General features: G+C 40.3%; 2 protein-coding genes across 2 annotated transcripts in view; one reads left to right on the forward strand and one right to left on the reverse strand.

Moving 5' to 3' along the window:
* The window catches only part of COMMD8 (COMM domain containing 8), a 16,431-nt gene extending 5,834 nt beyond the window's left edge, over positions 1–10,597 (reverse strand). The window contains exons 1-2 of the mRNA XM_008641514.2: positions 10,531–10,597; positions 40–302 (exon numbers count right to left, since the gene is read on the reverse strand). Coding sequence (XP_008639736.1) covers positions 40–302; positions 10,531–10,597 — 330 coding nt within the window. The remainder of the gene's footprint in view (positions 1–39; positions 303–10,530) is intronic.
* A 2,392-nt stretch (positions 10,598–12,989) lies between these two features.
* Positions 12,990–13,113, forward strand: part of ATP10D (ATPase phospholipid transporting 10D (putative)) — a 43,054-nt gene continuing 42,930 nt past the window's right edge. Inside the window, 1 exon segment of the mRNA XM_017744342.1 lies at positions 12,990–13,004. The gene's annotated coding sequence lies outside the window, so the exon portion shown is untranslated.

The raw sequence follows: 13,113 nt of genomic DNA on the forward strand, positions 1-13,113 counted from the left end.
TTCTCCAGCAGCCGCGCCATCTCCGGCCCGGCCCGCCACGTGACCGCTCCGGCAGCGGTGCGCATGCGCACAGGCAAACACCCGCCCTCCTCTGCCCAATGTCACGGGTTCGAGTCCCAGCCCCGAGTCCCAGCCCCGGCGCCGCGAGTGCCGGGTGCGCTTAGGGGCCGGTGGGTGCTCTGTGTGACTTTCGGTCAGACGGTCAGTGAAGCCAGAACGCCCCAGATTTGACAAGCTTTTATATGCAATAACGCTTGAGCTATTTTTGCATTCCGCCTGTCTTGCAGCTTTGCTTTTTGACTCTTAACAGGTTAAATTTGCAACTGGTGTCAGAAGAGGAAGCTCAAGGCTTACAACATGCACCACATCTTCTATGACATTAAATCAAATTGAGGAAGTTAGAAGGAACACTAACTGCAGAAGTCCGTGCTGCTTGTACAGTGTTTACCGTGAAAAGCTCGTCTTTTTAATGCATTGTCAAAGTCTGAAGTCAATCCTAGCCAGACAGTGGAGGAGGTTTATGGAACAAGTTTTTGGCATTAGCAGAGATCTTTCCATGTGTTGAACTGATTGAATGTGAATGTGAATGCAAAGAAGCAAAATTGCCCTGATTGCTTTTATGAGAAAACCTGTAAGAATTCAAGTCCCAGCAAGACACAAAACTGCACAGAGACTCTTAACCTGTAGGCAGACTTTATTTCACTGAAATCACTGGGCTAATTTACAGTCAGTCATGCATATGTAGGTATAACAGTGGGCCGTAAGAATACCACAGCAGCTACAAGTCCGTACTGGTGGTTAGAAGGTCTCTGTAAAAAACCCAGGCTGCTTAAGTCAGCCTGCAGCACAGCTTCCTCACAGACAGGCATGTGGCCTTGTAGGAATGATGTGGTGCATGGGAGTTTTGGAGAAGAAACACATGGAGAAGAACCGACTTCATGTTCTGCTGACTGAAAGCTTTCAAATTCTGCCCATTTTCCTCAGGGTTTGCTAGTAGATTAGACTTTTAAGAAAGGTTTCTTGGAAATTTATTCAATTTTATTATGGAGAAATTACTCAAAGCTGCTGTTAAAATGAGAAGTAGTTTAAATTTCGAATTTAAAAAATAATTTTCAATAATAATTTCATTTATTCCCCTAGAATTTTCTTTGTTAGCTAATTGGAAACCTATCCACTTTGACTGTACTATGTTGCACACTACAAAACAGAGCACAAGGGGGAGCGTCTGCTCCAAACAAAATAGACCCAGAGACAACAGGAGAAAACACGAAGGTGATCCAGACTCGGAATGGAGTAATTTACGAAGTAAAGAGAAAGGTAGTGAGTGTCCCACTCAGTTGAAAGGGATCAAAAAAGTGAAAAATGAAAGAGAGCAAAGATGTAAGGCATGAAGACAAGAACAGAGAGAAGAGGATGGGAAACTGCCATCCCATGTGACACTATCCCAGTGAACATTTTCAAAGCAGCTAATTTTTTGCAGGTCCGAAGAGTAAAGAATTTCACTTTTCATTTTTCACATATATGTATTTTAAAAGTAATATTTTTGATTAAGGCTATTGGTCTATGAGGAGCAAAGTCAGACTGCTCAAGGAAACCACAGGTGGGTTAACTAAATCCATGTTTCGGAGCCCATGTTCAACTGCAGTGAAGTAGGGGATAAAAAGCTGGCCTTTGGCAGTTTGGACTTTGTTTGGACCTGCATTATTTGGATCTGCCATCAAGTCTTAACCTTTAAAAATACCTGCTTTTCATGCTTCTGTACCACAGCAGTAACAACCCACCCCACCCTTTGAAGTTAAGCTCTCAAATAACCACAAAATCAGGGAGGACTGTAAGTACATAAGTAAGTACATAGGCAAGAGATTCCAGAGCAGCAAGGAAATAAGCAATTTTATGAGAGAAAAGTGTAGAGTGAACTTCATATTATTTTATCCACATTGCTGATGACTTGTAGAGGGGTTTACTTGCTTATAAACATAACCCACAAGCTAAACTACAGTAATTAAACCCATTTTAAGATCAATCCATTTGTTGCCCTTGTTTTTGGAAGAATGGCAATAATTAAAACATTGGGAAATAACTTAATAACCAGAGGTCATTAATATGATATTAGCATACATTTTATCATAACAACATAGTAGTAATTATTCATGGTAATATATAATAACTGTTATATATAATGTGTATATAATACACTAGCATAGTGTTTTACATTGCTCTAAGTATATCCAGTTGGGGAGAATATCCAAGCACCAGTATAAGTGTCCCACAAGGAACTATCAAACAGGTATGTCAATAGAAATAAATAGGTAACTGTGTATTTTACCAACACAAAGGGGACAGTAAATGCATTTTTATAATGCAGTGGAAACATTGAGACTGCAGTTTAGATTATGCTGAGCTAAATGTGGGTTGCCGTGGAAAAGGGAGGTCCCCCTAGTCCCTGTTGCCAGCTCTGCTTCCTCTCCCTGACCCTCATGCCAGTATCAGGGTGCCTGGGGCTGCAGGATGAAACTGCAGCTGATGTGGATGAAAAGTAATTTTATTTTTGCACTTTTTTTTTTTTCATGGGTTAGATTTCCACCACAAACAGCACCACTTCTGACAGAATTGATATTTGCAGTTAGGACTGAGGGGGAAGACAAAATGGCAGCCCATACTTAGATGAATTGGTTGACACATGAATATCAATCAGTGAACCACTTTAATTATTGAACCAGGAATCTTGAAAGTTTTTGTAGAAGCTTACGTATAATTATGGTCATAGTGATATGCTGCAGCTGAAGGAGATTGAAAATAATGTATCTCAATTTTTACACTCTGATGAGCCAGTGAAGTTCAGAAGTGAGACTGAATGAACATGACACTGATGTGCATAACATACTTTATTACCTATTTGCTCTTCATAATCTATAATCATAATTCCTCCCAAATGCCAAATCTCAAATTTCTCAAATAATTTTACTTGTAAATTTTGAATATACAAAAATATGAGAAGTTTTGGTTCTTTCCCCCATCCCTGTTCTGTAAATATAATACTCATGTATTCACTCTTTGAGACATGAGGAGTACAGTGTGTCATGTACAGTGGATACAGTCTATGTCCACCGCTTTACACTTGTCTCTATCTTGTCTCCTTTTTCCTGTAAGAGGTGTAACAAGAAGAACTTTCTTAAATGTTTTTGAATTCACTTCTCATTGATATTTCAAAATCATCTTGTTGGTTTCTGTAGCAGTTCTGTCCTTCCCACAGACTGCATGGAAAGAACTAGCAATAGCTCTGAGGGACATTCCTGTGGTTCAACACCACCTTAGAGTCACACAGTTTATATCCTGAACTCTGTACTGCCTTCCACGGACAAAAACATACCGAAGAGATCATTCAAAAGAGCTCTGCTACACTGTAAGATCTTCAGAGAGGAACTGCTACTGTTGGAAACACTCCAAGAATACTTGGAAGTACCAGATGGAAAAAATATTGTACATATTGCCTGAAATCAGTTAATATCATAGCCTTGTAAAATATCTGTACTATGAACACCTCAACACCTGCCTGGCTGAGGTAGCAGAAGAGCCAGGAGCTGGTGTCACACCCAGTATTCTGCAGGATAGAGGCAGAGGAATAGCTTAGACCAGAAGAGTGACATACTACATACCCCAAGGAACTTGAGCCCTGTACCCACTAAAACAACAGCTCAAAAGATAAACTGGAGTCAGTAGCTGGGACTCTGCTCATGAGTACCACTGGTCACCATCTTTTGTAAACAGCTGGGCACTCAGAGACTTAGCCGGCCTTTCCTCTCCTGTCCCGCTTTGCATAAGCTTCTTTGATTGGAGGAGTCTTCATCTGCCATCCTACAAGAGTATCTATGAATATTGTCCTAACTCTCCTTTCTACAATTCAGACCCTTTTTTCTTATCCCATGCTCAGGGAACATGCAGAAAGTTCATTTTTATCTGCTCTATTGATACCATCTTATAAGGAAAAATCTATTGTCAGCATTTCTATCCTTCTATGTCCCTTTCTTCATGCTTAAAAATTCTAGGTGAACTGAACACCAGGTACACATCAGGACTGGAATTTTACTCACAATGTTCCGGTCTAATGATTGTAATGTCTGGAATTCAAAATGACAACAACAGAAAATTGGTCATCCCTTTTAGGGCAGATGTAGTAAAACTTTAAGCCAAATATTCCCTTGCTTCTCCAAATCTAACCTTAAGATTTCAGTATTAATAATGAATGGTAAGAGTATGTTGGTGCTTTTCAAAAATCTTTGGACATCATAAAACAGAAAAGAAAATGCCCAGTAGGTAGATTATGGTGACTCTTAACCCTAGTAGTAAACAACAATTAGTAGATGCTGGAATATGCTGCATAGCAAGTTGTACCAATGTGTCATAATAGCAGTGGGGAGAAAGTATTCCTAAAATAATAAACAGCCCACTACATACATCCCATCTACACAGGGACTTCATGGACTGTATTTCTTATATAACTCTGAATTGAGAGCTACTATTACAGCTACTATAGATTTTATTTTTATCCCACCATATTTTGAAATGAAATGAAAACAGCAGTTGGTGAAAGTTACACTGGCAATACTCTGTTTCTGCTGACAGAGGTGGTTTCAACCAAGGACACATAAAGAGAAGGTAATTTTGACAGACTAAGAAAAAGCAGTTTGTTTATACAGATACATCCAGAGTAAGGCACAGCAGTGCTTTTTTACTAAATCCCTTCCAGGGTAAATACAGCCAACTTCCTCCCAGGGCAAATGGCCTTGTGATTTTTAAGTCTTTCTCAGACTGTGTCCAGCTTGGCAGCACATTGCATTAGCCAGATTGTCTGGACTTCTTTGTAGTCTCCAAATATTACACTATGGAGCAGATTTTCACTGCTATTTCCTACCTCTGCTTATCTTTTTCATGGGAAATAACAATTGAATAGACTTCTTCAAAACAAATCAAAACAAATAATATGAAAGTGACAACTTCTCACAAAGCTAACTGACTGTTCAAATATTAATTTGAAAACAAGATTTTCAGAAGCAGTTGTTAGAGTCCTGGACAGCTTCTGCATATTTACCAGCTTTTCAAACCTTGCTAACTCTTGCTGCACTTGTGTAACCACCATGACCCATGACCTCCATGACTCCTGGGACAAATTTGCTTTGAATCATATTACTGTAATTCCCTTTTTTTTTTTTAAGTTTGAGAGTGTCTCAAATTAGCAAGGACACAAAAAGAAGAGAGGCACTGTTTTGCATTGGAAATTTTCTCATAGCTTAGTTGCTGATGAATAAGACACTATGCCAATACAAACATCTCAGCTTGTCTATGTATAATCTCTCTCGGTACAAAAGAAATATGTTCTAATTTTCCTAAAAACATTACCAGCCAACTGAAGAAGTCTGGAAGCCCTCTAGTTCATGCACAATTGCAAGAGTTTTGTACACAGGAAAATGGTACATACAAATAGGGTTTGCTATTGTAGTAATGATTGGTAAAAATTGCTACAGGAATAATGAATAAAATAATGAATCTCATGATGTGGGTGACAATAGTATTTTGATTAGTATTTTGCTCACACCAAGTTTTCAGTGGTTTGATGTTATTACATCAGAAGAGGTATTTTTAATTTTCAACGAAGTAGCTGACATTTGTGATTTTTTTTTTTTTTTTTTTTTTTTTAGAGTTACTCTGGAGCAAATTCTAGAGAAGAGCTCTCTAGAAAATTTGTTTGCCTTGTGAATACCTGACCTCCTTGTTCTTCCAGTTGACACAATAAAGAATGTGGTAAGAAATTTTCATTTCACACTTTGGAGAATATTTCCGGAGAAATACTCAGTGACTTAAAATAGAAAATGTACAATTATGTTAATTTTCCTAGTTTTCCTTAAATAGTTCTACTTATAGGAGCAAAATGAGGAGAACATGTAAATTGTTCACTTGAAAATGGGACGTGCTTTTTCCGTATGTTATTTACAATGGAATATCTGACATAAAGTTCTAGCAAAGAGCAGTTGGTTTAATATTTTTGCACAGTGCAGGTTACATTTAAACCCTAGGCTTTCTTCTGAGTTTGAACGTGACCTACAATACCTGTGGAAGTATAAATCTCTCTTGTCTTTACCATGGGTATGGCTTTTCATTAATTTATCTTGGATCTGTGATGCACTGGGCTGAGTGAATCAGAAACACCCACGTGGTAACATTTCTTCCAAGTTAGCTAAAGCTGTACTTGTGCTTTGTCTCAGTCTTGGTTTATCTTTGTTTATACTTTATCTTGGTTTACACTGGCTCTAGAAGGTGATCAGATATAATGTCTGCTGGGACAAAGTTTCACCTTCAAAAATGTTTCAATATACATGAACCATAAAAATAGATTTTTGTAGGTTACAGGCGGGACGGATGGAGACGAAGAGATCTCTATAGGCAGGTCTTGGGACACATGGGGTTTATTGTAAAAGGCTTGGGTATAGGGGCACTGCTCAGAGCTGGTAGACTCAGCTCTGAGCAGGCCCAAGAGAGCAAGAGAGTAAACGGGTGAGAGAGAGAGAGAGAGAGTGTAAGAGCAAGAGTGGAAGTAAGAGCAGGAGTGGAAGAAGTAGTAAGGAAGTAAGTGTCTGAAGTCCTGGTTACAATACAATAAATCATCTTCTGTACTGAATATTCTAATTGTCACTAACCAATCTAATACAAGATACAAATCCTATAGCATTTACATACAGCCTATAAGAGTTCTTATATTACCATAGAGTGTTACATCTTAACTTCTAAAAACTACTCTTTGGACCCCTTCTGCTGAGCTAGTAGGGTCTGCTCTGACCCTTGGACCTGCTTGCAAGCAGAGGGTATTGTTCCATCAAGAGGGGATTACCTTCAGTCAGCCATACCATTGTTTTCTAGTTGTTCAGTAACTAAGACTTGGTATTTCAAAAGTGGCTTTCATTTCGATGTTGCCTGTAGTTTTCATATTCCCAAAATCTTTTGTCAGGCAATCATATTTATAAGGCTTTCCTGTTTCATCTTCCCCAACATATTTTTTCATTGTGGTGTCTTGTGGACACTTCTAATCTGATACTTGGTTTCCTAACCTTAAATTAACTTTTTAATGGGAAACCAGCCTTGGATTTTCCTTTGTGGAAAATACCTGAGAGAATCAAAAAGTCCAAGTGGTATCTTCATACCCATCTGCTGGATTATTTTTATTTGTTCAAGAAATGGATATAGTAATTGTGGCATAGGTACCTAAATTAGAATATTTACAAAATTTGCTTGGCAGGTTGGAGTCACTGTCCAGCAGAAATTGTGTTAGAAAAATTGTAGAAAAATTTAATAGGAAAAAAACCCTTGAAAAATATTATAACCCAGACAATAACTTTATACAAGCAAAGATAGAGAAAAAAGCAACAGTTACTAAATATTTCATTTGATATCACTGACTCAGGTACTTTTGTTAGCTGATAAAGTGGTTTGATAAAAAGAAAGTGTAGAATTAAGGTTATTCCTGGACCAGATAATTTCAACAACTCAACTTGCTTCTATATACCAGGAAAAGGAAGGCACATAAGTACATATCATAAGTGCATATCAAAAAGTACATATCATAAGTGCATATCAAAAGTGTTTTGACACACAATGAAACTGTAACAGTGTAAACCAGCTAATGACAAGTTTACATCTGTAGATAAGGTTGAAGATTAGCCATGGGAAATTGCAACATCAGAGTAAACAGAAAAAGAAGGAATAAAGCAAGTTTCCAAGTGCATCCATCTGCCTATGTACAATTCCACTTAGCTAGAACTACTTTCCAATCATACACACCTTTCCATCAGTCCACAAGTAGCAGCATTAGATGGTGTTCCTTTTTTTAGGGTTAGATTTGTGTCTTTAAATGGGCCCATGTTAGTTCATGGGGCGTGAACATGGATTGTTAGAAGCTGGAGTCTCCCCATAGATTACCAACTCAGCTTCTCTATTGGATAAAGTAAAAATGCCATGAAAAGAGGTAAATTCCTGCTGCATTACGAGCTGCAGTAAGTTGACAGTATCTAATTTAAAATTATTTTCTGCTTGTCTTGTTAATTCAGAGCCTCTTAGAAGTGAAAGACTTTCAAATTCCTTGTTAAATTCCAGCTGATAATTACTTTCTGCAGAATGAAAATCTCTAGAACAAAATCAGTTCTTAATACACACAATACCAAACCACAGTGAGTAACAATCAGTAAGTCTTATGCCAATAATAGTAACTGCTACTGACTGCTAGTAACTGCTCTCCAGAACTGGCATCTAATGCCAGCTTCCTGATTCCTTCTGCTCTGCAGTTGCCTAAACATGATGGTATAAATCACAGGCAAAGCATGAGGATTACGAGTGAGTATTAGTCAATTATTCCCTTAAAACTTGTCTACACAAGCTATGTCACAGCAATTTATCCAACATTAACTAAGGTCTGAATGGATTGTTGAACTGCATTACACCTTTGGCTGGACACTTTTATTCAAAATTTAGTTAGCCTTCAGTCAGTTTGATATGATTCATTCTTATCTGGTTTACTTTAGCAAAACAAAGGTGGATTTATAAACACCAGGAACAGAAAGAATTTTTTAATGGAAGCAGTGGTCACCGCTAGTATAAGAGCAAAGGGGTATGAAATTGAGTTTAGAAGCTAGAAGATAATTCTTAACCCTCACAGCAACCATACTCTGGGGCAGTTTTTTAGTACAGTAGTATGAGCAAAATACCTAACTAGTTTTAGATAAAGTTCAGTCAGCTTAAGAACCAGATTGTACAGCATGCTTGCAATAACAAGGTTTTAATGACCCTGGAAGTGCCTTTCAGGAAAGTTCCCATGATCATATTTACATACTCTCTACCTCTCTCAAGATTTGCAAAATGTACATAATTTACATAGAATATATCTTGCACTATAAAAATATTAAAACAAATGCTCAGTCTTTCAAACTGAGCATGTAAGCTCAGATTCACTAACAAACACTTTCATGTTGTGGTGTTTATTCTCCCTTGTTTCCATTTTTTATTTGTAACCTGAAAGTAGTAATACCGTCTTGTCTCACAGGGAGCAGTGAAGGAAAATTCATAACTATTTATAAAATGCTCACTCCAGTGATAAAAACAATCTCCTCACAAGGAAATCAATAAACCAGTACAGATCTAGACAGTGTATGGTAAATAAAGGCTATGGGCACACACAGACTAGAGCAGATAAACATCTGTTTTGTTCACTGTGTATCTGTCCTCCAGGGGTCCTGCCAGGAAATATATCTGAGGATCTTGCAGTAAGAAATTACCTTAGTGATAAGCACAACAGACTGCCTTAATTTGCACTGGCAACATTTCTTAGGACTCTAAACACACATTTACCAGCCAATGATGTGGTAAACAGTAATTCAATGTCATTTAAAATTCAAGGGGGGTTTTGTGAAATCTCTGCTCCAGTTAAATGATTTGCGTTTACTGCAGAGCGAAGAAAGTAAAGCATGATGAAATTACTGGGTAACAACCAATTCCCTTTCTGGCTATAAGTTATTATTAATATGCCACCACATCTTCAAATATATTTGAACTAGAGTGGATACCATAATATGTCACTATTTACACGTTGAATACACACTGGATCTCTCTAATACATCCACTGACCTCATATGAATGTACTAAGCTGATCTGGGAGCATCCATACTGCAGTAATGATAACCATCTATGTCTACAACCCCAAATCCCCACTGGCACTTCTATTTATGTGGATTTGGCACTGGAATCATCACTGGGTATGATTCTCCCCTGGGGAAGAGATTCTCCCAGAGAAGAATCAGACCCAGGTTTTCACATTCCATTGACTTGAGGTGCTCTGGGAAATGTTTGATTAGCATGTTGTGGCAAATGTCCCTCTTCCTTTCAGGTCTTCATGGGAAAGTTTTCAGTCTGCCAACGTTTAGTTGGCAGTTCACATGAGTTTCTTTCATGTGTCCCAAACAGTGCCAGTATGAGCACAGCTGGCTGAGTTGTTCATGCTGGTACTTGCAGAGTTATTGCAGCCATGAACAGATAGAGGGTTTGAACTACACAAAGAGCTCTGTGACTGTTTTGGAGTCATCAACAGCTCTTGGGTCGTCGGACTTAAGTCCATATAAGTCACAGGGAAATTCCTGAAACTTCAAGAAAGTACGGAGGGGTGCAGAGCACACACGGTCACTCACAGGGTTGGATCACAACAATAGTTATTGGATTTCGTTATGAAAGGTATTCACAAAGATGGGAAAGAAAAGTCCAAGTTCTTGTCAGAAATACAGCTACTGAAAAAATAATATCAAAATTACTATTATTTTAATACTTACAAAGCAATACTTTTAGGGTATTCACATCTCATCAATGACCATAGTTTTGAGAAGCCTCTTATTTAAAACCATATTTGTCTTCATATCATCACCAAGAGGTAACAGAATTGTCATTATTCTTCTTTTCATTAATGGTGGTTTCCAGCAGAGAGGGCACTCAGTGGTTTACCTAAGATCGGAATGGAATTTAGTTCACTTAGCTCTTCTGTGTGACTCCAAAGCTGGTCTGAAGCCATTGTTTCTGACTGAATTTTTACAGTTAATGCATGGGCACTTACTGTTCACAGGAGGAAGAGGTAGGACTGACAGGTGAGGATCACATTCTTTTATTAATTGCCAGTACCCTGGATGACTTGAACTTCAAAGTTTTCTTTTTTCATGTGGCAGTTCAGGAAATGTATAAAAGACACTTGCAGATGTCTCTGTGAAAATAAAAGGGATATATCTGTGTGGAGGACATTCAGTGTTATTACCTCCATGCAGAAAAGCAATCAGTGAGATTTCTCAATCAAGCATCATCTCTGGTGATTCTGCTCTTTGTAGTTACTCTTCCATAGGATACCTGGGAGAAGACGGTTTAATTACACTTCAGACATGCTGTATGGTTGCTTTGCGTGCTTGGGATCAAGACCATTCACACTACTGGACAGTTTTACAGAAGTATAAAAGTGAAAACCTGTATGTAATGGCCAAGTCAGGAGCCAGCAATGTCTCCCACTCACCTGATCAGCCTGACCTCTCCAAGCAGCTCATATGCTCTGCTTCAACACATCTAATTAAACTGCACAGAGTGCTGCACTAAGGCAGCTGTGCTCTTTCTGGCAGCCAGGGTGGCTCATTCATGGGTTGGTCAGATATTTTTGTGTGCACTGATGTACAGGCCTAATTGAGGCAATTGTTATTGCTGCGTAAACAAGGGAAACAAAATAATGCCTTTCGTAGTTGTAGGCTTACAGAATGGACTGTCATGCACAAAAAAATATGAATGGAAAATGTAAGCACGTGGATATGAATTATTTACAGCTGCAATGTGATTATAATAGCTGTGGTTGGTTATAAGCTCTGTGATGTTCTCTTCGTCAAACATCCCTCCCAAGTTGAATGTTCCAATAAATCAATGTTAACCTTAAATCACTTTAAAGTAACTGGGTTTTGGCAAAGCCTACTACCACCTTGTGTCTTGCAGCAGCTTGCTCTGCCCTTCCCAGAGTTGACTCCTCTTTCCTATAGCACCTGAGCCAGCAAAGGTGGTAGATCCTGCAAGGAAACAGAACTCCACATCTTTTCCTGCCAAGAAGAAAAACCTACATAATTTCAAGGCAGTAGTTGCAGACTTCCTTCATGTAGAATTTTTATTCCATCTGACATGCCAGTATGTTTTGAAATTTCTACTAGCCACATGGGCACTCCAAAGAACAGACTAATACTGTCCCTGCCCAGCTCTGTGGGGTCCCGCGTGCACCCACAGCCGCACGGGTGGGTTCAGTATTATAGTCGGTAGCAAAGAGTCGAGAAGGGCATTTGCGTGCGTTCCAGCAGGAGCATTTATTGCCGCTACACTGTCAAAGGTTGCGGAAGCAAATACGAACGTGATCCCAAAACTCAGTTTTATCCGGGGGCGGGGAAAAGGCAGGACGAGGCAACGGGGGCCAATGGGGAAGCTCTGGGAGAGTGATGAGGGGTAGAGGCTGACAGCCAACCGGGGAATCCAAACTGGGATGGATTAACACAACAGAACAAGCATCCGTGGTAGTAGGGGCTTGCTGAGAACTCTCTGTCCCTTGTAATGTATGATCACCGGTCACCACAACAGACCATCAGCAGGTGTTCACTGAACATAACCAAAATGTTTTCAGTGTGTGGTATGGGGTGCAGGGCATGCTAGAATGCAGGACAACAGAGGAAAACAACACCATGCACATAAATGGGAAGGAGAGCACAACCAGGTACTGCTGCACAGCACAGCCCTCCCAGCTCTCTGTTAGGAATTCATTGTTGACACTGGACAAGTACTGGTAACCGCGGGCTATTTCAATAGGGACCAAGAGATCCTGATGGCAGTGATTTGTTTAAGACTATTTGGGCAGTTTCTCAATAGCCAGAGGCTTACTTCCTAGAAAACAAGAGGAAGTGTTTGCTAGTCTTGATTAGCCCAGTGTCTAGAAAACTTGATGTTTAGATGGGCCAAGCTGCCTTCAGTTCTGTAAATGACTGTAAAAGAGTAAGAACATCTGTTTCCCTGACGAGCTGTCAAGGGCGTCAGGTTCTGTGACAGTCATACTCCTACCACAACCTCCATCTGCTGAGGCCTTAAGGTAAAGAAAAAACTAACCTTAAACAATAACTAACTAAGCGTCATGGACTCTACTGCAGCGAGCAAAGCTCCCTCGCCCAGAGCCGTGGGGCGTGCGGGGGAGCCGCTTTTGGAAGGGTCCCCGGCCGCAGCTCGGCCCGGCGGGGCCCGCCTCAGTCACGCCTCGGGGGAGAAGGATCAGAGCGGGAAAGAGGCGAAAGGAACGAGCGGCCAAAGGCCGGTGAGGGCAGGTGAGGGGCGGTGGGGCGGAGGCGGCCAAGGAGCCGGGCAGCACCGGCGGGGCGGGGCCGGAGCGCGGCCATTCCCCGGGGATGTGCGCGGATCCATCGGTAAGTCCAGAGCAGATTCAGCAGGGCAGCTCGCCCGCGTGGTCGGGTGCGTGGATGGTGGCGCGGGAGGACAGCGGTGCCGGGCTCCGGGACCGAGACGTGGCGGGGG

This window comes from Corvus brachyrhynchos, unplaced genomic scaffold (genome assembly GCF_000691975.1).
Source record: "Corvus brachyrhynchos isolate BGI_N302 unplaced genomic scaffold, ASM69197v1 scaffold17, whole genome shotgun sequence".
Taxonomy (NCBI): domain Eukaryota; kingdom Metazoa; phylum Chordata; class Aves; order Passeriformes; family Corvidae; genus Corvus; species Corvus brachyrhynchos.